The 27,853-nt window shown below is 44.4% G+C and overlaps 1 protein-coding gene across 1 annotated transcript; it reads left to right on the top strand.

Annotated features, from left to right (window-relative positions):
• Positions 7,726-8,744, top strand: LOC100516630 (olfactory receptor 52B6). The gene is given in 2 exon segments (XM_003129447.2): positions 7,726-8,098; positions 8,101-8,744. Coding segments are annotated over 2 exon segments (1,005 nt in total). The 3' UTR covers positions 8,733-8,744.

Below are 27,853 nucleotides of genomic sequence, written 5' to 3'. Positions count from 1 at the left end.
AAATACATTTAATCAGTGCAGCAGATATATGCCATTCTAGAAAGCTCTGTCAAAATAAATAGTGTTAAGTTACAGCTCTTCTTAACAAACATGAGCTATTTCCTGAGTCTACAAAATATACACTAAATGCTCAAAAGATGTTAATTATTATTAGGTGTTCTATATAATAAAAGATATACTTGTATGTTTACATTACGTTATCTATTAAAATCACTGTAAAGCCATTTATCTGTATAAATAATCTTACAGAATTACATGCCAGCATTTCTACTATAAATACACTGTAAACAGAAATAAATCTTTCTGATACAAATTATATCAGAAACGGACTTCAGTTAATACATATTTACCTTAATTGTAATGTATCGATATTGGTTCATTGATTAGAAAGCATGTAATGCTAGTGTAAGATCCTGATAATATTATTAATTATGGGACTCTGTTCACTATCTTTGTAAGCTATCTGTGCCAGCAATTGTTAGTTTATTTATTATCTAAAATGACACCTATTGGAATTCCCTTTGTGGCTTAGCAGATTAAGAACCCAAATAGTATCCATGAGAATGAGGGTTTGATCCCCGGCCTCGGTCAGTGGGTTGAGGACCTGGCGTTGCTGTGAGCTGTGGTGTAGGCTGGCAGCTGCAGCTCCAATTTGACCACTAGCCTGGGAACTTCCGTATGCCGCAGGTGTGGGCCTAAAAAGAAAATTAATTAGTTAATTAATTAATTAAATAGCATCTACCTACTGCCCTCATTATTCTTCAATCTCATTATCTTACTTTATTTTTCTTTATATATCACACCCTATCATATTATGGATTCATTTGTTTATTTTTTTATTTGTATCTAGCTCTCTCCTCGAGAATGTTAGTTCTATGAGAGCAATGGCTTTATCAGTTTGGTTATTTCCAGGGAGCTCTCAATAAAAAAATACTATTGAATGAATGGTAAGTGTTTGGCTGTGGGGCAAATGGTCTAATACAATGTACACACAAAACTGTGCAACTGCCAGTTGGTATAGAAATCCTGGAGAATAACTTGATACTAATTCAAAAATATATATTTGAAAGAGTCGAAAGAGTAATCTCCAAAAAGGGAGCCATGGCTGTCGGAACAATGTTTCACTAGAGGAATTACTACATCTGCCGTCACATCTTAAAGGAACCAGAATCAAGAAGCTGCCGCTTCTGCCATAACATTACCATAGGTGAGTCTCAAGTTCTAGAAGACTTCAGAATAAGCAACCATAGTCTACAAATGTCTGTAAGAGCATTATTCATAACAGCCCAGAGATGGCAGTCACCCAATGTCCATCAATGAACGAATAGATGTATAAAATGTGTTACATCAACACAATAGAAGACTATTTAGCTGTACAAAGAAATGAAGTACCATGACACACACCAGAACGTGGATGAATTTTGAAAATGGTATGCAGGGTAAATCACAAAAGACCACATAGTCTTCCATGTATATAAAATGATTCCATTTATATAAAATGGCCAGAACTGGTAAAACTACTTAAAACAAGTTAGTTCTTTCTAGGAACCAACAGGAAGAAAGTACAGATTGTGACTGCTAAGGGACATACCAAATATTTTAGGGGTGGAAGAATTGTTCCGGAAAGAGATAATGGCCGTGATTTAACAACCTAGTGAATATACTAAAAGCCCCTGAATTGCCTACTTTAAAAAGGCGAATTATGGAGTTCCCTTGTGGTGCAGTGAGTTAAGGATCCAGCATTGTCAGTGCAGTGGCTGGGGTCACTGCTGTGGCATGGGTTCGATCTTCTGTACGCCACAGGCATGACCAAAGAATAAATAAATAATTAAAAAGTAAATTTCATTTCAACTGACAAATAAATTACATAAAGCTTGGGCCCAGAAGAAGAGTCATTCTAATTCTGGACGATCCTGGGACAGATTGATACTACTTCTTATCTCCTGAACACTCGTCTCTAGTATCTCTGCTTTGGTTCTAGTATTCTAATTTCCATCATTTCCTTCCATCCCAATGTACCAAAGCATTTATTTCAACTGTAAACTCCTTTCACTTTTATTTCCTCAATAGGCACTTATAACAACATCACACACACAGATACCTACCCACACGAGTGTGCACACACACCAATTCTTTTCACTTCCAACTGCAATTTTAGATGCTAAGCAGCCCCCCTTAACACACCAGGCAGAATCATTCTTTTGGCTCTGGACTCGCATAGTGCTGTGTGCCCACTGCTTTCACGTAATTACTAATGCTCATGGTAAGAGGAAATAGTTCCTTTATCTATAGACTTAAAATGCTGATTTTAAGGGCATTAAGGGATCAGTTACACCTGGTCAGATGTATGAATGAGCAAGACAGAGGCAACGACCTCTAGACAGCCTCGCCTTTAGAATGACATACAGAGAGACTAGATTTTTAGAGGCAGTGAAGGGTCGAAAAGTAGGCACTAAAGTAAAACAAACAAACAAGGACTTAAAAATAGACGCTAGGAAGGTGATGAATGAAAGACGCCTATGAGGAAAATGTTTAGGAAGGACAATGGGAAGACAGAGAGAGAGAGAGGGGGAAGGAGCAGGACGGAAAGAATAGAATCAATCCAGTGTTGGAATAAAAAATGCAAAAACGAGTTCAATGAAAACTGCAGGCTGAGAGCCTCTGAGTTGATGCCGACAACCCCCCTTAGAGGCTCAGATTGTCTATTGCTCTTCTCTCTGGTTCCATGCCAAACAAAATTCCCATGAGTCTTGCAACCTTGGGTTGAGCACAGGCACGTTGGCCCAAATGGTAGAGGACAAAGCTGGAGCTGAGGAAGAGAAGGACACAAAGGGAGGAGAATCCCTGTTCCCAAAGGAGAAGAGGGCATAGACATCATATGGCGGAATATGGCAAAAGGCGTGAGAGCCAATTCTGTATATTAACGAAGGCGAAGCTCTGCATAAAATGTTGAGTTGGGAACTGAGTCTGACAGGTGGCACCGGGGAGGTAAGACTGGGTCAGATATTTCAGGAGGGAGAAGGGGTTATTAATGTGGCAGGATGGATGGAGACTGGGAACCAGGTAAGTCAAAATTCCATGGCAGTATTCAAGGAAGAATGGAGGCTGATGGAAAAAGTTGCCTCGAAGAGCTGGAATGAACTGTGCTTTCCTGGGAAGTTGAGTGGGAGGAGGGCAGTTCAGAGGGTCATTTTCCAGGTGAGGATGGAGAGGCTGACAAGGGAACCTTGGCTCCGAAGGTGGATGCAAATATCACACATCCTCAGATAACAAGGAAAAATGGGGAAAAAAAAAAAAAAGGTTATTCTACGGCATTCAGGGGACAACTTAAAAAGAATAAAGTTCCTGGAGAGAGCAATCAGGTAAAGGAGTCAAAAAACAGGCAGAAAAGGGAATTAATTCATTGAAATAGAAGGGGCAATTTTCCGGTTAATTTTTTCAAAGATGACAGAAGCAGATATCAGTGGGCAAGGAAACTGGACGTTTAAAAACTTGAAGTTCTCAAGAAGGAGGCTGCCTGAGAGACAACGTGAAGCAGGGCGCTTGGGCTTGCTCCCTGGTTGGGGGGCAGCAGCATCAATGGGGGCCTGCACTGGGCTGAAAACAGAGTCACACAGATGAATGACAGGGAGAATACTCTGAACAAAAGCTGCCCTCGAAGCTGATTATTTAGACAGAGCATTGAAATTGGAGAGGAATGGTGTATGCAGGCGCTGATGCAGCTGACAAAGGTGGGAGCGCGCAGTGGAGGGCGCGCAGGTTGCGTGATGCGTGGGAAGCGTGCGCATCGTGAGTGACAACAGACTGCAGACGGGGAGGATGTGAGGACCCAGTTATAAACCCATGATTTTTGTGATATTTGTGTGTGTCCTTCCCAGTGTGAACGTACGTGGCTGCGTGGCTAGGAACGTACCGAGGCTCTCATTTTTTTTAACATTCACTGCATGTCAACTCAAGCACAGACACCGGTGAATAAATAGACCCCGATCTTCAGAGAGCTCATGGTGTGTTGGGGTGAACATGTTTCAGTGTGATAAATCCTAGAGAAATAGACAACTGCAGGGGACGACTGGAATGCAGAGGAGGTGCTTAACCCAGCCTTGGGAAATAAGAAACGTCTTCCTGATTGAGGACCATAAACCGGCCAGATTAAAGGGGAGGATGGCCACGGAGGAAGCGAATTGCATAAAACCACAGAGAAGAAGAGCAGGTTCTGAGACACGCATCTTGATCAGCATCTGTAGGGAAAGCACAGAACATGTGTCTATGAGTCTATCAGGCAATGGAGAATTATTATCTACGATCCAGTAAGTGTGTGCTCAGAATTATTTTGTGGAACTAGAATTTAATATGGGGGCTGATTTAGAGGCTGGAAGGACTGCAGGCTAGGAGACCTGTTGGAGGTCTTTGGACAAGTAGATCTGGAGCCTGGAAAGCAATATAAATGGCAACTATAGATTGGGAAGTTTTGGCACAAGCAGGACACATGAAGCCAGGGCAGGTGATAAGACTGGCCAGGCAGCAGAGAGATGCCAAAAGGAAACGCCCACAGTAAACCTTCTGCAGGGACAGAGGGCCCTTCATGAGGACTAGAAAGGGAGGTCGGGGCAAGAGGAGAACCAGCGCTGGGTAGAGAAACCAAAGCCAAGAGAAGAAGCTAAAGAAAGGCGTGATTTTGATGGGAAGAGAGGCAGAATGAAAAGCAGGGAGACAGGCCAGGCAAGTGAGATATTTTTACCACACCTGTCAGTTTTCTGTTGGCTTTCAAGCTGAAACATATTTGCATATTCATAAATAATAAAATCCAGGAAATTAGGAGTAACTGCTGATAAAGAAGAGAAGGGATAACGGATAAAACAAAGTCCCGGAGGAAGCAGGAAAGAAAGAGGATTCAGAGAAAGGTGGGGGAATTTTTCTTGAAGATATAAATACATACATACTTATACGCAAGGTGCATGGTTAAACATGCATGAAAGTATGTATATATGTACAATTGTAGGGGTTTTGTGGGTTTTTTTTGGGGGGTGTCCATATATTTAGTTTGTTTTAAAAAAAATTTAAGGAGTTCCCGTCGTGGCTCAGTGGTTAACAAATCCAACTAGGAACCATGAGGTTGCGGGTTCAATCCCTGGCCTTGCTCAGTGGGTTAGGGATCCAGTGTTGCCATGACCTGTGGTGTAGGTTGCAGACGCAGCTCGGATCCTGCATTGCTGTGGCTGTGGCGTAAGCCAGCAGCTACAGCTCCGATTGGACCCCTAGCCTGGAACCTCCATATGCCACGGGAGCAGCCCAAGAAATGCCAAAAAGACCAAAATAAATAAAAAAAAAAAAATTAACATATGGCAACTATGTGAGATGATGGGTGTGTTAATGATTTCATAATGTATATAATACATTATTAAATTGTGTCATACACCTTACATTATACAGTTTTGTCAATTCCACCTCAGTAAAGCTGGAAAAGTTACCTTAAATTTTAAAACTATCTTCTGATCTGTATACATGATCTTCTCCATTTATTTACATTAAAAAAATCTCTTCTGGCAGTATTTTATAATTCTTAGTTTTTATAAGACTTTTATAATTCTTAGCTTTGAAACTTGGGGTTAAATATAAAAAGATCTTTTCATTTTAATGCGTAGTTGTTTGCTACTGGTATAAAAATACGGTTGATTTGTATCATTTTCGTACTCTCCAAATAAACAAATAAATACATACCTGGAGCTTTCCTGTGCCTAGGTGAAGTCAAATATAGTCTAGCTCTGCGAAGAGACCTCAAAATGCAGCAGGAATGTCCACACAACTTTCTCTGCGAGTGGAGGGAATGAGAGAAAGCTGCCTGCAGAGATAAGATAAATGAACAGGAGAGGGAATGATAAGATGAAGGATTGTTCCCTGAGTCTCGAGGTCTCAGTTAAGCAGCAGGAAAGTTCAGTTGAGAGGGAGGAGCAAGAATTTCCACAGAGGTCGAAGTTGTACAGTCACTGGGAGAATAATTTAACAGGACGGAGGGGGCGTTAGTGGCTTAACATACAGGAAAAACTGTTCTATGCCTGCATCGTCTTCTTCACATCCTGACCAGGTAAGCGGAGGGGAGCGCTGGTCAGCTTGAGTTGAAGTGGAGAACGCACCGGTTAGATCGAACTGAAGCCCGAGCATTTCCACGGAGGATGCCGCAGACACTAAGTGGACCTGAGACGTCACCCATCCTGTGAGGTGGACACCTAGACCAGGGAGGAAAGAAAGTAGAAACGGTCCCACATCAGTGGTTCACAGACTCTTGCAGGAATCAGAGTCACCCGGTGACCTTGCTAAAAGATCCAAGGTCAGGGTTTCTGCGCATTCGGTGTGTGGTGGGGAACTTGCGAGTCTGGGCACCTGGGGAAGCGCCGCTGCACACCGCCCTTCATGTCCTGGGTGACAGTGCCACACTTCAGAGCCACCTAGGTGACTCAGGAAGCACCACCCAGTCCACCAAGGCTTCCATAGGTGAAACGTAATGTAACACACCAAAAGACCATAATTATGCTATTTTCGAGATCAGAAAACTGTTTCTTGGAAAAGACAGTAACTTGTCCAAAAATCACATGATCTAACTGACAGATTCTGAACCAGAATTTTTCTTGCCCTGTCCAGTGTTATTTCTCAATGCCACAGCCGCCTTCCCTGCCTTGGTAATTGTCAGAACACCTGCAACTGGGGGAAAAGGGGCAGAGGGGCTGCAGTGCCCACTACTCCCAGCCCTACTTTTCACATAGTCTGCCGGGCAGAGGCCAGTGCTCTCTGGGGGGGGAGACGGCAGTCCTTCGTGAGCCTGGGGCTTGTGCAGAGCTCACCTACCCATAGAGGTTACAGAGATTGTCTTTCCTTTTCTGACTATCCCCACTCTTTTCAGCACGTGTGGCCCTTTACTGAGTCTGGCAATGTTTTCGAGCCCTGTAGATGCCTCAAAGTCTTATAGGTAGCTGTAAAAGGGAGCCTCTGAATAAGCACCCAGAGCCTGTCTGTGGGCAGGGCCTAGAGCTATGTTCATTGTGCAGATGCTGTGTGTGATTTTCTTACAGAGAATATGCATGTGTGCAGAGCCCATCATGGTTGCAGGACCTGTATGTGCAGAACTGTAGCTAATTGCAAGCCTTTTTTTTTTTTTTTTTTTTTTTTTGTCTTTTTGCCATTTCTTGTGCCGCTCCCTGGCATATGGAGGTTTCCAGGCGTCCAATTGGAGCTATAGCTGTTGGCCTACACCAGAGCCACAGCAACGCGGGATCCGAGCTGCGTCTGCAACCTACACCACAGCTCACGGCAATGTCGGATCCTTAACCCATTGAACGAGGCCAGGGATCGAACCCGCAACCTCATGGTTCCTAGTCGGATTTGTTAACCACTGAGCCACGACGGGAAGTCCAAGCCTTTTTTTTTTTTTTTTTTGTCTTTTTCAGGCTGCACTCAAGGCCCATGGAAGTTCCCAGCCTAGGGGTCGAATCGGAGCTATAGCTGCTGGCCTAAGCCACAGCCACAGCAATGCGGGATCCCAGCCGCATCTGCTACCTATACCACAACTCACGGTAACGCCTGATCCCACTGAGCGAGGCCAGGGATTGAACCCACATCCTCATGAATGGTAACTGGGCTCTTAACCCACTGAGCCACCACGGGACCTTCCTGATTGCAAGCCTTATGTGCACTCTGCTGATATAGACTAAGTCTGAAGCCCCTTTTTTTCTTATGCCCCAGGGGAGGGCTCTGCAGAGCACCATGGCCCTTTTCTCTGCTCACAATGTAGCTGCTGTGAACGACTCTGATACTCGCAGGGCCGGATGCTTCCTTACCGGCATCCCAGGGCTGGAGCACCTTCAGATCTGGCTCTCCATTCCCTTCTGCTCCATGTACGTAGCCGCCCTGGCAGGCAACGGCGTTTTGATCTGTGTCATCGTCTCCCAGCCACGCCTGCATGGGCCCATGTACGTCTTTCTGTCCATGTTGGCCAGTGCCGACGTCCTGCTGTCCACAGCCACCATGCCCAAAGCCCTGGCCACCTTCTGGCTCGGTTCTAGCCACATCTCCTTTGACGGCTGCCTCACCCAGATGTTCTTCATCCACTCCTCTTCGTGGCTGACTCGGCAGTGCTCCTGGCCATGGCCTTCGACCGCTACGTGGCCATCTGCTCCCCTTTGCGATACACCGCCATCCTCACCAGCAAGGTCATTGGGAAGGTCGCCACCGCCACGCTGGCCCGCAGCTTCATCATCATGTTTCCATCCATCTTTCTCCTCAAGCGCCTGCACTACTGTCGGGTCAACGTCATAGCCCACACGTTTTGTGAGCACATGGGCATCGCCCGTCTGTCCTGTTCCGACATCTCCGTCAACGTCTGGTATGGGCTGGCCGCTGCCCTGCTCTCCACAGGCCTGGACGTCATCCTTGTGGCCGTTTCCTACATGCACATCCTCCGAGCTGTCTTCCACCTCCCTTCTCGGGATGCCCGGTGCAAGACCCTGAGCACGTGCGGCTCCCATGTCTGTGTCCTCCTCTTCTACATCCCCGCCCTCTTTTCTGTCTTTGCCTATAGGTTTGGCGGGAGACGCATCCCACGCTACGTCCACATCCTTCTGGCCAACCTCTACGTGGTCCTCCCGCCTGTGCTCAATCCCATTATTTACGGAGTGAGGACCAAGCAGATTTTGGAAGGGGCTAAACAGATGTTTTCAAAGCTTGCCAAAGGCTCTAAATAAATGCTCCCGACTTGACCGCAACTCAATCTCTTTCTATACCTATTAATGTCTCTATATTTATATTCACTCTCTCCTCATCTGTATGCTATCCCTGTATTAGTCTCCTCTGTGTTCTAATTACTTAAATACATGTTCTACTCAAATCCACCTCTGACTAATTTTCTTAGAAATCTATAGAAATACTCACTGCTCTTTCTTCCATCTATTATTCAATTAACTTCTGATACCTCATCACCTCAAGGAAAACTAATTAGGGAAAATGCGATGACTTACCTGGAATCTCAGCATCCACTTTCATTTTCTCCTTGATGTGGGACCCAAGCCCTTGTATTATTTCGACATTTAGATTTGTTCGTTCAACATCTTTCTCACAATAGGAACCTCTGAGAACTGTCGTGTCTAGAAATTCTTAGTCCCTAGGGTGATATTTTCATTACCAGCTACACACGTTTAGAATGACACACATTTAAATAGTCAAGTTCAGAGAGGCTAACACACAGCAGGACAAATATGTGGACACATCCATTTATCATCAGCTTAAATATGCTCGTGCCATTTCAAAAACTTTTATCCAGTAAGTCTAGGCTACTGTTATTGGTTCCAGACAGAGCTTTCTTTAAAATGTAGATATTTACATAGGGATAGAATAGTCTTTTCCATCCAAGTATGTTTTGTATTTTAAAAACATAGTCATCATTAAATTAAGAAGTCAAATACCTACTCACATCTAGCAGACATGAATTTGTGCATTATTTCACAACTTGTTAAAGAAATATAAACTTCTATATGTAGTTCAGTAGCTTGCTCACTAATCATTAATTATTAACACCAGCGATGAGTCTAGCCTGATGTCCTCTAGATTGAGAAATGTAAGTCTGTCTGAATTTTAGCCTAAAACCAACTCATCCTCAAAGACCTAGCTCACATCTCAACGCCGTGTACATCCGTGCTCAACCCACAGTCAAATATCCACCTTTTAAGATTTTCCACCTCTTTTCATCTAGATGACTATTTTGTTGGGGCCTGAGAATATTTTTTCTTGTCTTATTAGAGTTCTTTTTCCTGTCTGTGCCTTTATTCCTTGTCTAAAATGCATTCTTTGAGGAAAGGTTGTTTGGAAAGTCATTTTTTATCTCTATTGTTCCACAGCTTAAGAACCTGCTCATAGCAAATACGCAGTAGGTATGAATGTGCATAAATTCTTATTTTAAATATTTTTAACATCACTTTTCTGTTCAACATGTATTCTTCTTTGAGTGAGCTCTTCTCAGGCCTGGGATTCAGTGTTAAAAAGAGGAGAAGATGGTGCTAGGTGCTAGGAGACGTGATCTTAAAGCCTGGGTCTACCACTTACTTGTTCGATGGGTTTGAGAGGTTGCATGATTCTAGTGACCTTCGTTTTCTACTCGTTGATAAAGAAGTTGAGGATGATATAATGGTATTTGTCTATTACATAGTAAGCATTCAGTAACTGTTCAGTTCATTTTTCTCTCTTTCCTTTCCACATAGATTTCTGCATCCTGGAGACAGCATAATAAAAGTTAAAGAGAGACATGTTAGTTAGTACTTATTATGTGGAGGAGGGGTAGTAAGTTTGGGGATTTTGAATTTTTGCTGGAATTTTGACTCTTCTGCATACTGTATGACTTTAGGCAAGTTGCTTCACCTCTCTATGTCTCACTTTGCTCAAATTTAAAAGGGGAATACTGGGATTGCCTGTTGTGGCCCAGCAGAAACGAATCAGACTAGTATCCATGAGGATGCGGGTTCGACCCCTGGCCTTGCTCAGTGGGTCGGGGATCCGGCATTGCCCTGAGCTGTGGTGTAGGTCACAAACGAGGCTCAGATCTGGCATTGCTGTGGCTGTAGTGTAGGCCGGCAGCTACAGCTATGATTGGACCCCGAGCTGGGAACTTCCATATGCCACGGATGTGGCCCTAAAGAGCAATAACAATAATAAATAAAAAGGAAATACTAATAGTACCTTTTGCATAATGACTCGATGAGGAATATAGAGTACATATATGAGATATATATATGTGTGTGCTTGTGTATATATATATACACTAATATAGCTTATAATAGTGTCTGACATATAATAAACACTTTACAAATAATAGCTTTCTTTGTATTGCTGTTTTAATTATTGTTAATAGCTCATCCAACTCAATTCATAGCTCATCACCTTATGATTAATAAAGAGTTGTCCTGAGACCTAAGCCTATTGCATGGGTTATACTATAATTTTGTTTAATGACAAATCAGAAAAAGGAAACAAGAACAAAAGGAAAAATATTTTACTATGTTTACAATAATTGAACTCCACCACATATAACTTTAAAATATCAAAATTAGGAGTTCTCTTCGTGGCTCAGTGGTTAACGAATCCAACTAGGAACCATGAGGTTGCGGGTTCAATCCCTGGCCTTGCTCAGTGGGTTAAGGATCTGGCATTGCTGTGGCTCTGGCATAGGCCAGTGGCTACAGCTCCGATTGGACCCCTAGCCTGGGAGCCTCCATATGCTGCGGGAGCAGCTCAAGAAAAGGCAAAAAGACAAAAATAAAAATTAAAATAAAAAAATAAAATATCAAAATTAAACTACTTAAAATCTTTATAGACATTGCTTTAGTATGACTATGCCAGTCAAGACACAGAGATTTTCTGCTTATTTTGCAGACACAGCAAATCACTTCCTCTTCAGAGCTGGTACTTGTTCGTCCTCTGGCCTGAAATGCTCTCTTTTTATGTCTTTATATAACTCACTCCTTCCATTCACTCTGTTTTCTGTTTATACGTCTCTTCCACCAAGACATCGCTATAATCTTTCAGTTTAAAAAAAAAATAAATAAATGAAATAAAATAAACCTCCTTTTTTCTTACTTGAAAGAAAAGAAAACAAAACGAAAAACAAAAAACCACCATAAGCAAAGTCAAAAGTCAGTAGCAAACTGGGGAGAAATATTTTCAAATTATGTTATAGATAAAAAGCTAACTTTCCCTTACAGTGTAGGGGGGAAATGATCAAGAGTTTGATGCTAAAGAGGGCAAAACATGGACATTTTGTTGCAATCAGTGTTTCACCCTCATCCAAGAGGTGGAATCAAGTCAGGTATGTTGAGGCGCACATCTGGGAGAACAGAGTTTCTACAGGTTAAATGCCTAAAAGTGGAACATTCGGATACTTATTTTCAATTGTAAAATTAACATGTGTTATTAGAAAGGAATTAGATTTAACTAATTCTTATTAGTAAAGAATTAGGTTTGGAAAGTGGAAAGCAAAGCATCTCCAATGCTGTTTCCCCAAAAGTAACTTGTTCTTGCCCAGAATCAAAGGAAGAAGACCCTTTTCTATTTCCTTCCTTCCTTCCTTCCTTCCTTTTCTTTCTTCTCTTTCTTTCTTTCTTTTTCTTTCTTTCCTTCCTTCCTTCTTTCGAAATACCTTCGTGTAAGAACCACCGCAAGGGAGCCTTGCCTCGTGGGTTGAGGGCTGAGTATCTGAGAGGGAGATTGAATAAGGAAGGTAAAAATCCAGCAGGTAAGATATAGTTTATGGGGGAAAAATTACCGAGGGGGTTGAGCCATTTCTCCTCACGGAGCCCCTATTGCTCTTCCAAGTTGCCCTCTCAGCCCTCACCTAACCTTATTCTGGAGAGTTATTCTTACACATGCCCAAATAAATGATGGCTTTACTATTTCAACTGGGCAGATTTCAAAAGTATTCAAATTGAAACAACACTAAGAAGAAAAAGCCAGAACAGTTCCTTCCTCATCCCTCTTGCATTTTCCAAGGCCTCAGAGCCCTCAATTTCATTATTTTATTTTATTTTTTTTAATTTTATTTTTGTTTTTTTTTTAAGGGCTGCACTCACGGTATATAGAAGTTCCCAGGCTAGGGGGTCGAATCAGAGCTACAGCTGCCGGCCTGCACTACAGCCACAGCAACTTGGGATCCAAGCCGCATCTGCAGTGACCTACACCCCAGCTCACGGCAATGCCAGATCCTTAACGCACTGAGTGAGGCCAGGGACTGAACCTGCGTCCTCATCGATGCTAGTCAGATTCATTTCCACTGAGCCACAACGGGAACTCTTCAATTTCATTATTTTAAAATTTAGCCCTAAAAAACATCCAATGGTTTTAGATAAATTTTTGTGCATGTGCGTATGTGTTTCCAGGTATCACAGCCTACTGTTGGTCAGCATCCTTTATTTATTTACTTATGCTGCTTTTATGAATGAGAACGTCTTTTAAAAACCTTTATCGGACTATGTCCAAATCAATTATAATTTGGATTCAACAAACCTAAGGTGTCTGTTCCATTTTAGCAAACTGGGTAACTGCTCCTACCTCACCTCGCCTCATATCCTTCCTCTTGGTCCTTCACCCCTCAGGCTCACTAGCCTTGAATAAGTTGAGAGACTTCAAGGGCAGCACATCCATGGGTGAGAGACTGAGCCAGGCTGAGCATGACCACACGCTCATTTTTGGAGAAGTGGGAAATAGGACTGGAGTCCAGAACAAGCAAGGATCACCTCTGTCCCTATGGAAGTCACTCAGGATCATGATAAGAGGATAATTATAGTGGGGTGGGGGGAGGAGAAAAGAGAAGAGATAAGACAAAGAAAAACAAAGATCAGAAGCAGGAGGAGGAGCCACCTGGGAACAAAGGAATAACTGGGGATGAGTAGATAACTGCAACGTTGAAGACGAGAGAGACTGTACTATGATGAAGTGATATAAAGATGCTTTTGTTTTACAGTTTAAGAGAAGGGAGGGAATCAGCGAGGACAAGGACGACAACTGCCAGGGATGACAACTAGCCCCACCTTCCGGCCAGCAGAGCTGGAAGAAAATAAACACGCATACTCTGGGGAGCCCGTTTTCAGTTAGGCAAGAAAGCAAAGAGAATATTCCAAGAAAATCTTGCTGACGGCTGACTGTGAGTCCTGGATTGTCTAGTACGGGATTTCAAATGTTGGAGAGGGATCGTGTATGGGCTCAAAACTAGGCATATCCAGACCCACATGGAGATGAGACTCTGAGTCAGAACCTTGCATCCTGAGCTTTTTGCATAAAATGCATGATAGCCATTTTCCTAAAGGTCTCCAGGCAGTGAGTGGTGGTGTTTTGAGGAGGGAGGTGTGAGAATGGAAACGTGGGGGGGGGGGCTAGCCTTCTCTGGAACAGGGGGGCTCGCCCTTGAATCTTGGGACAGTGACCCCATCACGCCATTCTCCTTTTAAACGGATGAACGCCACCTATTCTCCGCAAGGCTCTTTTCCACCTTCAGGACACAATGTTAGGCTCCGGAACTTTTTAAGTGCTTATGAAAATATTTGGATCCTAAAAAACAAAACACCTGGAAAATCGTATAAACTTAAAGACTCCCTAATATAGCAGGGAGGAAATCTGTCTAAGCAAAATTAACCAACGGCAAACTCACTGTCTCTTAACCATAGTTATGCTTCAATTCAACTCTCACAATTAGTTATTTTTACCTCTGGGATGTAGGCATGTTTTTCTTTGTTTTAAACTGTGGTGGAAAAGTAAGCACCGCTGAGGTGGAAACCTCAGTATCACCACCTCCTGGCCCTGATAGTATCAGAGCCCTTTGTACCTGCAGTTATTTAAATCCTATCAGGGCTCTTCCTAGCTCAGAACATGCATGCCTTACCGTTCCCACTTCTGGAATGGTGCTGTAGTGGTCTAGACCTGTAAAGACTCAATTCAGCTCTATAGGAGGATTTTCCGGCCCCTCCTGTCTTTTCAAGGCACTTCCCCAACGTGAGAAGCTGGCCTTACTTTCTGTCTTCATCTGTCATATGCAGCAACAGGTGAATAAAGCCCGGTGGCCCTCACCCACCCTGCAGGACTTCAGCAGTTGGCCAGTGTGGGATGAAGAAATACAGGGAATCTTGCAGGTTTGAAGTGTGACCCAAGCTTGAGGAAAAAGCACAGCCACGCTGATCTCAGGCCACCAAGTGGCTGTGTCAAGGTCAAAGTCCAGAAGACCCTGACCCAGGAAGCCTGGGAGAAGGAAGAAGCAGCTCTCAAGCCCTGGAGAAAGGCATTCAGCCAAGAGATGAGAGGAGATTGAGAGGCCAGCAGCCCATGCATTTCTTCCTCTTTCGGCTAGAGAGGTAAGCTCAGTTACCCTTTTTGTTTTTGAAAATTTGAATTAGTACTTCATTGAAATGTAATTTATATACTATACAATTCACCTATTTCAAGTGTATGATTCAGTATTGTTTGTATCATATTCATAGAGCCATACCACTTGCAACACAATTTATGTTATTTTATTTTATTTTGTGTCATTTTAGGGCTGTGCTTGCAGCAAACGGAGGTTCCCAGGCTCAGGGTCAAATCGGAGCTGTAGCCCCTGGCCTACGACACAGCTCATGGCAATGCCGGATCCTTAACCTGCTGAGCAAGGCCAGGGATCAAACCCATGTCCTCATGGATACTAGTCAGGTTCTTTACTGAGAAAACAGGAACTCCCGACCACAATTCATTTTAAAACATTTCCTTTACCCCCCTTTCCCAACAAAAAAGTTATCCTTTTATTTATTTTTAATTTTTTTTACATTTTAATTATTTTCTTTAATAGCTTTATTGAGTTAGAATTCACACATTATACGATTCGCTCATTCTTTTTTTTTTTTTTTTTTTTGGCTGTGCCTGCAGCATGTGGAAGTTCCTGGGCCAGGGATCGAACCTGTGCCAGTGCAGTGACAATACCAGATCCTTAACTGCGAAGTCTCTAGGGAACTGCAAGGTATCCTTTTGTAATCACCCACCCTTTTCTCCTATCCCAGCCCCAGCCCTAGGCAACTACTAACCTCTCTTCTCTCTTGATAGATTTACCGGTTAGTTCTGGACCTTTGAAATAGATGGAAGCGTACAATGTGTGATCTTTTGGGACTGATTTCTTTCATTTTGCACGTTTTCAAGGTTCATTTATGTTGCTACATGTATCAGTACTTTGTTCCTTTTGATGGCTGAGTAATATGCCATGGTAAGGCTCTGTCACATGGTGCTTATTTATCCACTTGTAAGTTGATGGGCATTTTAATTATTTCTACTTCTTGGCTGTCATGAATGATGCTGCTGTGGCCATTCAAGTGCAAGCGTTCATGTGGAATTATGTTTTCATTTCTCTTAGATTCACACCTAGAGGTAGATTTGTTGAGTCATATGATAACTATATTGAACCCTCTGAGGACCTGCCAGACTATATTCCAAAGTGACTGCATCATATTACACTTCCTCTTGCATGTAGAAAACTCCCAATTTTTTCACATTACTCTATGAAACTCGTTACTACTGTTATTTAAATTCTGGCCCTCTTTTTGGGTGTGAAATGGTATCTTATAGTGGTTTAGATTTGCATTTCCCTAATGGATAACGACGGCAAGCCCAGTTGCCTGCCATGTCTCAATGAGCCCTCATTTATAAGCCTGGGAATGGGACTAGAAATCCAACATTTGAAAGACTAATGAATAAAATATGTTAAAATAAATCCAATTCATTTAGAAGAGTAGATGCCTCATATTTAGACTTCTGTTGCAGTTTTCTTGGAGCTTATGCTTCAGCCGTCATTTCTCCAAGATGATAATCTCTGCCCATTTTATTTTCTTGGGTTGTCACGAAAATTGAATGTTTGCTTGAAACTCTTTGTGAAATTAAATGTACTATATACACAAGAAGAAAGAGGAATAGCAGAGAATTGGTTCATAGAAATGGGCTTTCCAGCTACTTATCAGACTAGACATTTGCACAGCAAAAAGCAGTTGTCTCTGGATGTGTTCAGTGCAGGGCAGACCTGAAATTGCCACTTCCCTGTGCTTTGTTTCAAGTCAACATCCAGGACTCAGCTGAAGCCACAGGAAGACGACAAAAGAGAATGTGGTGGAAGGGCTAAGAAAGGAGGTGGCTCCTCATCGCGGCTTCTTTCCACCTAAAAAGAGAGACCCCTTTCTCCACCCTCTTGGGTCTCACTCGGGAGATAACTAATATTCTCTAATAACACACCATTGTTTCAGAGGTCAGTCCGTCCTAGTTTTACTTCTTGAAGTCTTTGGATATAATAAGCACAGAACATCTGGCTGAAGCGCAGCACTACGCTCAGTATCCTGGAGTTCAGGTTGTCTGGAGTCTTTGCTAGTGTCCAAAGGAACACAGACTCTCCGCCCTCAGAATCAAAACCACGGCTTCACAGAGGACAAATTTGCCCTGCTGTTCAGGTGCCTACGGGACAAGGACAAGTCAGGCAAGGACAATCTAACTAACGTGACCTTTGTCCCACAGAAGAGGCTTTTATAGTGAGTGAGTAAGTATGGAAAAACTTCAGAAATTCCAGCATCTAGGTTATGGGTATTCTATGGCTTGGGGGCAAGACGTGAGCTCTCTCTCTCTCTACAGTGATGGAAATCGTGGGTTCTAATGCTACAACTCCCAGAACCGATTCAGAAATTGAAGAGGCAGGGGAGTCAACGCAATTCTAATCATGAGATCAACAGGCAGAACACAGCTCAGTCTGCAATTGCCGGGGACCAATAAATGACCAAGTTTTCAGCAGTGAAAGCAATATGAGGACACAGGAAAAGAATCACCAGTCCCGAGACTCCTTTTTCTCTGAATACCTCACTGACTTTGAGAACTTGCCCACTTCTCTTACCAAGGACATCTGCCTGTTCCTGCTGGTCATGAATCCTTCATACCCAGAGCAGTGACCCATAGCGGCTCAGTTTCCCATCTTCCCTACCCTGTGATTCTTGCAGGGACTCATACAACATGTCACAAGATAAAGTAACTAACACTCCCCACCCCAACCCCACCCATGTATTTCTTTCTCCTGTAAATGAAAAGAAAAACAGGTTTAGTCCCCAAACCACAGAACACTGCCCCCTGACGGAGAGGCTGAGTATTGCAGTCATAATAGCGAAGTGAGGGTCCAGGTTTGTTCTGGTGAACAAACAAGGGGTATGCGAAGATACAAAAATAAGAACTCCAGGGAGCAGAGCCCGGGAGATATAGATGAAGCTATTTCACTTTTTTTCAGGGATCAGATCTATGGAACGGAAGTCATGTACTGTCTTCCTTTCTTCCTTCCACAAGCCAATTCAGAATAATTAGTACATTCCGTATATTGCTCTATCCTCTAGACAGACAGATATTAATATAGAAATGATCCCTAGCCTTAAAGAGCTCTTATTTCTTATATAATGGTAGCACATGGCATTAATCCTGGCATAGTATGTTGACTCACAGATCTATAGTAAAATCGAATTGTTAGGGAACTATTGACTGAAACTACCTACCTTGGCCAGGCACGATAACAACTGCTTGTGTGAGCTGTCTCACAATAGGAGGACCCAGTAAGGAACACGATGCTGCCCTGAAAACTAACCAGGATTTGGGAGGGGCCAAGAGGAGGGAGGAGATTACCACCCTCCCACAATCCCCGGCAGGGGAATCCACCTTGGCTGAGAGATGCGTCACACCAAACATGGGCCATGCAGGATGACTGGCCAGAGACAACCCAGAACCGAACTCGAGGCAGCAAGCCTCGAGCCACAGGGCAGAGCCTTTCTCCTGGGTTTTCCTACCCTGCTGCCCTCCTCCTGGGCCCCCTCCCAAGAACATCTTTTGCTTTGTCATCACACTCGTCGCCTCAGGCAATTCTTTTGTGAGGGTTAAACAGGAGTCCACCCTCCAGTCTCCCTTGCTGCAAGGTGGTGGCAACACTTTACTTGGAAATTAGGATTTAGTAATCTCATTTGAATGATATCCAGGGAATGCTAACTTGGTTTAAAACAATAACAACAAATGCACATTTGTTTTTTGTTTTCTAGCCAATGGCTTTATCTCCATTATTCCCCACTTTGGTGTAAAGGGCATCTTCACCATCTTTCTAACAGTTTAATGTGAAAATCAATCTTGATTCTTCCTTTTTCCTCCCTCCGATATGCTGCTGTCACTGAGCCTAACCATTCCGTCTTAGCAACTTGTTTCAGCAGATCCTTCGTAGTCTTAGTTTAGTTTCAGTGAGACTGTTTGAACAGTCATTGAATTGATCTCCCTGATGGCAGCATTGTGTACCCCCAAACCCCCATCTATCCAGCCACCCAACAGATCTATCCAAAAGACAAATAATTAAATTTTCCATTGCTTATAAGAGAATGAAATTGAACCCCAGGGAACAGATATTTATTGGATGGAACGTTGCTGAGCACACGCATTACAGAACAATGCGTCTGTTCAGTACCAGATCTGCTAGGTAATGATAGGCAAACAGATGCAAATTGAGTTACTGAGCGGTTCGCCGTGAAGGAGAAGTTTCATCTTTCACTAACTCCTCTGTGATAAGCTGAACTTCAAACACAAACATATGTACACATCACACACCTTCGTGGTTTCCCAACAAGGTCAGGACAGTTCACTGGGGCTAAGGATATGGTCCTGGAAAATAGATTATCCACGTGCAAAATAATAAAACAACCTCTATCTCACACAGTGAAAGCAAACTTAAAATAGATCATAGATCTAAGTGTAAAGCTAAATTATAATACTTTTAGAAAAAAAATATGAGTAGATCTTTATGACTTTGGATTAGGCAAAGCCTTCATAGATACGACATCAAAAGTATATTGAGATTTCATCGCAATTAAAAACTTGTTGCTCAAAGGATCCTATCAAGAAAATGAAAAGCTAACCTTTCAAATGGGAGGAGATATTTAGAAATCACACAACTCATAAGACTTGTATTTAGACTATATAAAGACTTCTTTCTTAATCAGACAAAGACAACCCATTAAATCGGAAGAGATATTTCTCAAGAAAGATGTAAATGAATAGTAAAGTGCATGACAAGGTGATACCACCATTAGCCCTTAGGGAAATGTAAATTAAAATAGTGATGAGATGCCACTTCACACCAAGCAAGATAAGGGTAATATACAGGTATTGGCAAAGATGAGAAGAAACTGGAACCCTCTTATACCCCTAGTGGGAATGCAAAACTACAATCACTCTGGAACAGTCTGGAGGATGCTCAAAAGAGTAAATATATGATCCAGTAGTTCTGTTTGTAGGTATATACCCAAGAGAAATAAAAAGTCTACATTAAAAAAAAAAAAACAACCTGCACAAGAAAATTCATAGCTGCATTATTCCTAATAGCTAAAAAGTAAAAACACCCCAAACGTCTAAAAACTGCTGAACGGGTAAACAAAAGGTGAAACATTCGTAGAATTTTGTTCAGCCATCAAGGAACAAAAAGTCCTCACACAGGATTCAACATGGATGATCCTTGAAAATATCGTGTTAAGTCACCAGCCTTCCGTCCTGACGTTTATCTGGGCTCCTCCCGCCCCTGCCTCTCACCTTCCCAGACCAGGTCCGCTTCCTCGGGGCAGAAGGTTTAAGCTTCCTTTTCTTCTGGGAATTGCTGTGCTATGGAAACCCTCTGATTACAGTTCGGGGCTTTACTGGGGATTAATTAGCTTTTCACATACTCCTGAGAACCCAAGAGCCGACGTGTACACTCTCTTCGTAATACTGATTAACATTACAGATGTAATTGAAAGTACCTGTCATATAAGTTTACATTTTATGGCCGTAATTTGAAATGGATAAACGTTCATGATCTTTTTGCAAAACATACCATCCCGGTGCCAGCTGGTTACCTTTCCTTCCCCGTCGTACAGCTTTCCATGTTTTTGTTCCGACGTTTTCACTGAGAGGTTAATAATGGTGTCCAGATGTTTTCTCAGCGCGATGCACACTGATGGGACGTCGGGAAGCTCCAGGAAGACGACGTACCAGGGCCAGCCCTGGCCTCCAGGTGTTTCCCAAGGCCTCGGACTTTGCGGCTCACCAGGTAGGCGGAAGGGGGTTCTCCCGCAGCTGGAAGGGGCCCCGGCGACCCCACCCCCGGAGTGCGGGCCTTCGGCGGCGCTGGACAAATCGGCCCCGTCGGCAGCATCTCCTCCCCCCGCCCCGCCCCTTGCCCCGGAGCCTCGCTGCTGGGGTGGAGGCGACCGTCGCTCTAGGTCCTCGGCTCCGATCCAGCCCCCGCGACCCCTGAGCAAGTCCCTTGTCTGGCCAGCCCCCGCTGTCCCCGCTGGTCCCGCAGGTTGGTTGCGGGGTGCGCGGGTGGAGGCAGGATGAGCGGCCTCTGCAGGTTTGAGGGGACCCAAGGTTGGGAAGGGAGCCCGCCCCCGCCCCCCGCCCCGGGAAGAGGCAGCTTTGAGCCGGGAGCCGTCGAGGTAAAGGTGGTTGGAAAGGTGCCAGGCAGGCCCTGATCCCGGGCGCTGCGGGATGGAGGGGCGGTGGCTCGGGACGTTTTCTCGGGGAAGGACGTCTGGTCGGGGAGTGACCGCGGACCCGGGGACGGGCCGGGATCCGGAGGGCAGCGCCCCTCCCCCACCGCCAGCCTTTCGGCTCCAGGAAGTGAGCACGTTTATCTCCCCCCCACCCCCCGGAGGCCTCGACTCCTCGGGGGAGGGTGGGGCGGGGAGCCTTCCCGGCTCCGTCCGACCTGAGGGTCTGTGCAAAGGCCGGCCCGGCCCCAGGGCTCTTGCATTTCCCCGAAGGGAGCAGGGCGTGCGGTGGAGTTTGGGAAAAAACAAACAAAAAGGTCAAAGGAGTGAGTGTCCTGTGTTCAAAGTCCCTGGTTCGGAGTTCCCGTTGTGGCTCGGCGGAAACAATCCCACTCGTATCCATGAGGACGCAGGTTCGATCCCTGGCTCCGCTCGGTGTGAAGGCGCCGGGGTTCCCGTGAGCTGTGGCGTAGGCCACACACGCGGCTGGAGCTCGTGTGGCTGTGGCTGTGGCTGTGGGGCAGGCCAGCAGCTCTGATTGCACCCCTCGCCTGGGAACTTCCATAGGCCGCGGGTGCGGCCCTTAAAGGACAAAAGGAAAATAGCAGAAAACTCTCTGGTTTGCTCGGAAGAGCCTTGATCACTTGGGGGCATGTTGTCACCGGGAGATGTCTGCCGTCTGTGACCTGCCCCACTTAATGGTCCCTCCTGGCAGAAGTGACAGGGTGATAAAAGAAATGGGGTCCCTTCCCTTTCGAGCTCGGGATGCAGTTGATTTATCTTTATTCCTTTTTCCATCCTTACTGCAAATGAGCTCAGCGAGTTGAGGCATTTAATCAGTCAGGCAATGGAGACGGCAACGCGTGATTCAGAGCGTGGGTGCTCTGGTCAGAGCGTGTTCAGAATCTGCCTTGACACTTAAACGCTGGCTGTGTGCCCCCTACCTGCTGCTAGACCTCTGAGCTTCAGTTTCTTCTACCTATAAAATGGACAGAGTCGTTTATATTCTAGAGTTTTGGTGAAGATTAAGTGAGATGGAGGTTTAAACGCACCGGAAAGTGCCTGAAAAATCGTAAATACTCAAATTATTAAGTTATTATTGACAAACTCGATGCCTAATTAAAAAAATTGCAAAACAAAAGCAATTTTTGAAAGACTAGAATAGGGAATAAAATATGTAAAAACACTCTATGGTAAAGGAGAGTACGACGGCTTCTGACATCTAAAACATGTTAAAATACAAGTTTTAAAATTAGGAATTCCAAGTGGACGATCAGAAGTGTAGGAAAAAAAATGCTAATAATTTTATTATCCTAAAACCCCCTCGGCTAGTGGATTATCTAACACGCAGGGAGAAGTAAACCTGCACAGGACAACATTTTAAGAATTTGCAAAGTTATTAAATCATTATAAGGTTAGAATGCATGAGGTAGTGATTCCTTTGAAGGTCAGAAAAAATCGAGGCTAAGTTCCTTCCGATTTAAATATTTACAGAGCATCAATTCCAAATAATAGGTTAAAGTGGAACATAAACTTACCCAAGGACAAAATGTATTATTGCCTCAGCGTGATCACTTCTGAATGGCATTGCCAGCTGGTAAAGTTTTTCCTGTACTTTCAAGAGAGCTCCCAGCAGGGGAGTGGGGGGCGGGGGGCAGTCCTGCCCATCTTACTTCTAACTTCCCTTCCAAGCCTCTTGCCTCGACTGGTGTTAAGTAACCCCCACCCAGTCACTGGCTTTTATACTTAAAGCCATTTTAATAGGAATTGTCAGCTCCCATTCTAAGAGATGCTTCAGAGCTAAAAATCAGTGCATTCTCTAGCCCTCCGCTCCCACTTCACCCCATTTTCTAGCTTGCACCCTAAATTGCTTTCATCTGGGAAGAAGGCTCACTTATTTAAGACAGTGCTTTTGACGCTCGAATGTGCATACGGATCAACTGGAGATCTTACTGAAGTGCAGACACTGAACTGGTCTCTGTGAGGCAGAGAGGTTCGCACAAAGACTCCCCTGGGTGCCGACGAGGCTGGTTAGCAGGTTAGCAGACCACGTGACCTTAGCCTTCTTCTGCTTTTGACTTGACGGGGTCCCACCCGGTCTTGAACTTGGCCTCTTTCATTTGCTAATTTGACCTTCAGGGCTTTTCCCCCAGGCTCTGGGGTCTGCACACCTCACCGGCTAGACTCTTTCTGCCAACCCCCACTGCTCTGCAGACTGGGCCTTAGTCTGGGACTCCTGGGGATTGTCACATGTCCTCTGGGCTGGGCTTAGCTGTGGCCGGTGGTCTAGGGCCTGGAGGCCTGAGGGCAGGGCTGACTCAAGAAAGCTTTCCAACTGGAGTGGGCCCACTCTGCTCCCCTCCTTCTTTCCCCAGCCTCAACCCTTGGACATGAGACAGTAACTCTTACTCAATCTTCTGTTCAAGAATCTTTGTGCCTTGGATAACCTACACAGAGCATCCAATGGAAAAGAAATGTAGAAAAATAACAGGCATATATGTATATATACTTTAAAATTTTTTATTGGTCTCCTTTAAAAAGAAGTAGATGAAATGGATTTTTAATATAACTCCATGCTTTCAAAATATATTTAGCGCATGTAATTGATACAAAAAAAAATTTATTAATGAAATATTTAAAATTATTTTTTTCCTAACACATCTTTGAAATCTGGTGTATATTTTTTACGTAAAACATCCCATGTCTGTAGCCACATTTCAAGGACTCCGTGGCTACTTGTGGCTATCATATTTGATAACACAGTTTTAATTTGTGTTTAGGACATCAGAAAACCAAGCCTCAGTTGTCCTTATGGCATTTCTTTTTTGCTTGTTTGGTTTGGTTAGCTTATAATTTACATTTAGTAAGTTAGCAATTTTAGGCATAGAGTTCTGTGTTTTGATTTGTGTACAGTTGTCCAGCCAACACCATCATGATGTATAAGAGCATTTTCATCCCCCCCCCCAATTTTTTTGTGCCCCTTTGCAATTCACCGCCTTCTCACAGCTCTGGGCCTTGGTATCCACTCATCTGATTTCAAGTAGTTTTGTCTTTTTCAGGATTTTATAAAAATGGAATCATACAGTGGCTTATCCTTGCTGTCTAGCTTCTTTCACTTTGCATATTGCTTTTGAGAAGTATTTTGTTGTATGCATCAGTATGTCCACTTTATTGCTTGGTAGCATGCCTTGAGGTGGTGTCTTCAGCTCACTAGAGCCACAGCCATGCCTGGTACTCACTCCGCTCAGCGCTGCTGTGGCTCACAGACTGTTGTCTTAGTCGGGAGACCTTCTCAGGCCCTTTCTTCTGCAAGAGCCTATTGTAACTAGCAGGCAGTTTGATGTTTTAATCCTATAATGCCCGCAAGAGGGGAAAATGTGTGCAAATCATAGGACCTGTTACAGACTGGATGGGTCTGTCACTTGGGGTGCATAGCCAGTGGACACAGCAAGTATGTTTTTTTGCTGCTGCTGTGGCACGAGAAGTTCCCAGGCCAGGGTCCAGGGATTGAACCCGCACCACAGCCACGACCCAAGCCGCTGCAGTGATGACATGGGATCCTTAACCTGCTGTGCCACAAGGGAACTCAACTGCAAGTACTTTAAATTAAAAGTGAAGCACTTCTTACTCGTGACTAGTAAGCGGACACGGGGGTGGGGGGGCGCTAAGGACACAGGGAGGTAGCGCTCAGGTTACGGGGTCCCCAAACATCCCTGCCAGGGAAGTTGTCTGCTTGGGAGCAGGTGTAGCCACAAAGGGCAGGCTTGAGCTTCCATGTAGTACAGGTTCCTCCAGGTTGCCAAACACTGCAAACTCCTTTGCAGTTTGGGCTGTTTGCTCTCAGTGCGGTATCTTGTTGATCGGAATGCACTGTAGCCTTTTGTTGGTGGGAACTTTCTGCAATGTAATGATTAGTTTCTGCAAAGCAACACTCACCTTGGCGTAACCTCAGCTCCCCTTCTGCTGCCTCGCTGACAGGCCTGTGTTCTTCACTGCCAACGGGCAGCCTCGGCGTTCAGTGGCGCTTTTGATGCAGAATTCCTTGGCCTCCCTGGACCACTTCAGTATCTGCACTCAAGGCCATATCATCCACCTGCCTTTGCGAGGGAACCGGACAAAGAAAAATTAAGGCATTATACGTGCTCTCAGCCATTCTGTGGCTTATCCTGTACCCTAGCGTCACAGCTGGGACCAGGGGTGGTAAGGTGCCTTCAACTGGGCAGTGTGTTTATCAGCTGGCATTTCTTTGGTGGACCTCAGCTGGGCAAAGAGAGCTTATGGATTCCAATTAGAGTGATGCAATGCTGGAAGAGTGAAAAGAAAGAAAGAGAGAGAGAAGGAAGGAGGAAGGAAAGGAAGAAGAAATTGAAATATCTCTGACATCTTTAGCTGTCTTGTTGGAGAAGCTACTAGCTTTAACTGAGCCTTAGGCCGGGCACACAGAGACTCCTGGGTCAGGTCCTGCTATCTCGCGTTTTCCTTAAATGCCATCTTATTACATCATATTATGACCTGAAAAGAGTGGCTTTTCCTTCTAGGTCCAAAAGAAGGAAGGAGATATGACGGGGGGTGAGAAAGTGATGTTTCTTGTTATAACAAATATTTATATAGAGCTATCCATCTACGAGACTTTGCTCTTTGCCTGTTCCTGGTGAAAATACTGATGAGGCTCTTTCCCTCACGGTAAAAGAGGGCAGAGCACTGAAGGATTGAGGAGCGAGGGCAGTATCAGTGTTGTGACCAGTGGTTTTTATTGAGACTCGGCTACACACTGGCTCGGATAATGTATCACAACGCCGCCGTAAGGAAGGGATGGTTTTCAGTAGTACACGCAGGATTAAACCACATCTCAGGTCAGGCATCACCCCACGGTTTCAGAACGAGAGACAGATGCATTTGGGATTCAGACTCCAGCGCCAGTGCTTTTTCTCACCTCTTGCTGCCAGGGAAATTAATGCAGCCTGAGGCCTGGGGTTGTGCCATCAGGAATGAAGCAGAATGGGGCTGGAGAAGGAGCCTTCAGGGAACTCAGAAAGAGCTGTAGGAAGCCTGCCAATGCCAGGAAGGGGAACTAGCCTGCTGAATCCATGCAGCTAAAAAAATGAGACAGGTACCTGTCAGGCTATGGGAGGAAACAAGCTCTTAGCCACTGTGTGACCCGAACTCCCTTGCAAGTGATGTGGGGCCTGAAGGGGACACTTGCTTCTTGTAAGGACCAGACAGGTCCCCCTGCATTAGACCTTAGAGTGGTTAATAACCTGAGGTTTGCGCTTGCATAAAACTGGATTATAACCTTTGCTTTGTCAGTTATTCCTTTTGAGACTCTTGGTCATTAAATCCCTTCTAAAGCAGTCACTTTTCACATCTGTCAAGTAGGGGTTATTAAATTCATCTGATAGAATTATTTGTGGTTAGGTTATATAAGAGCTGTGAAGAGTTCAGCTATTGCCCACCACATACAAAGTGATCAGAAAATAGTCTCTATAATTATTGTCTACCTTCCGCTGTCCCTTGAAACAAATAACCCCCATGCATGCATGCTTGCCCACATGAATAGTGATTATCTTTGGCCGCGTGTTCCAGATGGATGCGTTTCCTGCCCAAGCCCCGCATGGTTCACGTCCTTGTAGAGTGTTAGTTTCATCCACCCTCATCTCCCCAAACCAGCCATAGCCCTGGGCTTGACTCTTAGATCCTCTGCCGTAGGCGCCCGTGTAAAAGCTGCGGGTTGGGAGGCCTCTGAACCACGAGGGACAAGGTAGCCTCCCCTTCCTCTTAATTTCCTCTGAGACAATTATTTAAAACTGAGATATAGTTCACATACCGTATCAGTCACCCTATAAAAGTATACAATTGGGAAAAGATTACAAATGTTGACCAGCCCCACTAATTCCATCATATTTTCATTGCCCCCCCAAAGAAACCCCAAATTCATTAGCAGTTGTTCCCCATTCCTTCTCCCACAAACCCCTGGCAACCATGACTCTACTTCCTACAAATTTGCACACTCCAATCATACATATATGTGACTTTTCGTGTCTGGCTTCATTGACGTAGCATCATGTTTTCAAGGCTGGTCCACATGGTAAGGTATCAAAACTTGATTCTTTTTTTCCTCCCATTTGTACACTTTTCTCCTATTAGTGATTCCAAAATACTTTCCCCAGATGCCATAAGACCTCCTCATCCCAGCCATCCCTTCTGCTTACTTCCGCCTTGTGTGTTTTCTCTGCGGACTCTTCCTATCGCGAGAACATATGTGGCCTCGACTGCCTCACCTGTGCCCTCTTCCCCCTACCCCCTGACATGGGCTCCCGAAGGCTCCCATCAGGTGTTGCCAGGCCTGGTGAAAGCTCTTCTCCCAAAGCAAGGTCGTGCCTGATTTTTTACCAGCCTTTACCACCAACTGTCTTTGGTTAAAGTTAGGAAGTTGAGAGCATGGCTTTGAAGTAGGACTGGACATGTTAAGTTATACCTGTTAGCAACCTGTATACATGTTATCAACTCTAACACGTGTGATTTTATAAAACCACTCAATGTCCCTATTTCTTTATCAAAAGGTCAAAAGTGCTTGGAGAAGAGACTTGTGGTTGCCTGATGGGAGGGGAGGGAGTGGGAGGGATTGGAGCTTGGGCTTATCAGACACAACTTAGAATAGATTTACAAGGAGATCCTGCTGAATAGCATTGAGAACTATGTCTAGATACTCATGTTGCAACAGAAGAAAGGGTGGGGGAAAAACTGTAATTGTAATGTATACATGTAAGGATAACCTGACCCCCTTGCTGTACAGT

The sequence above is a fragment of the Sus scrofa genome, chromosome 9 (genome assembly GCF_000003025.6).
Source record: "Sus scrofa isolate TJ Tabasco breed Duroc chromosome 9, Sscrofa11.1, whole genome shotgun sequence".
Classification (NCBI taxonomy): domain Eukaryota; kingdom Metazoa; phylum Chordata; class Mammalia; order Artiodactyla; family Suidae; genus Sus; species Sus scrofa.
This window is presented reverse-complemented; position numbering and strand designations above follow the sequence as displayed.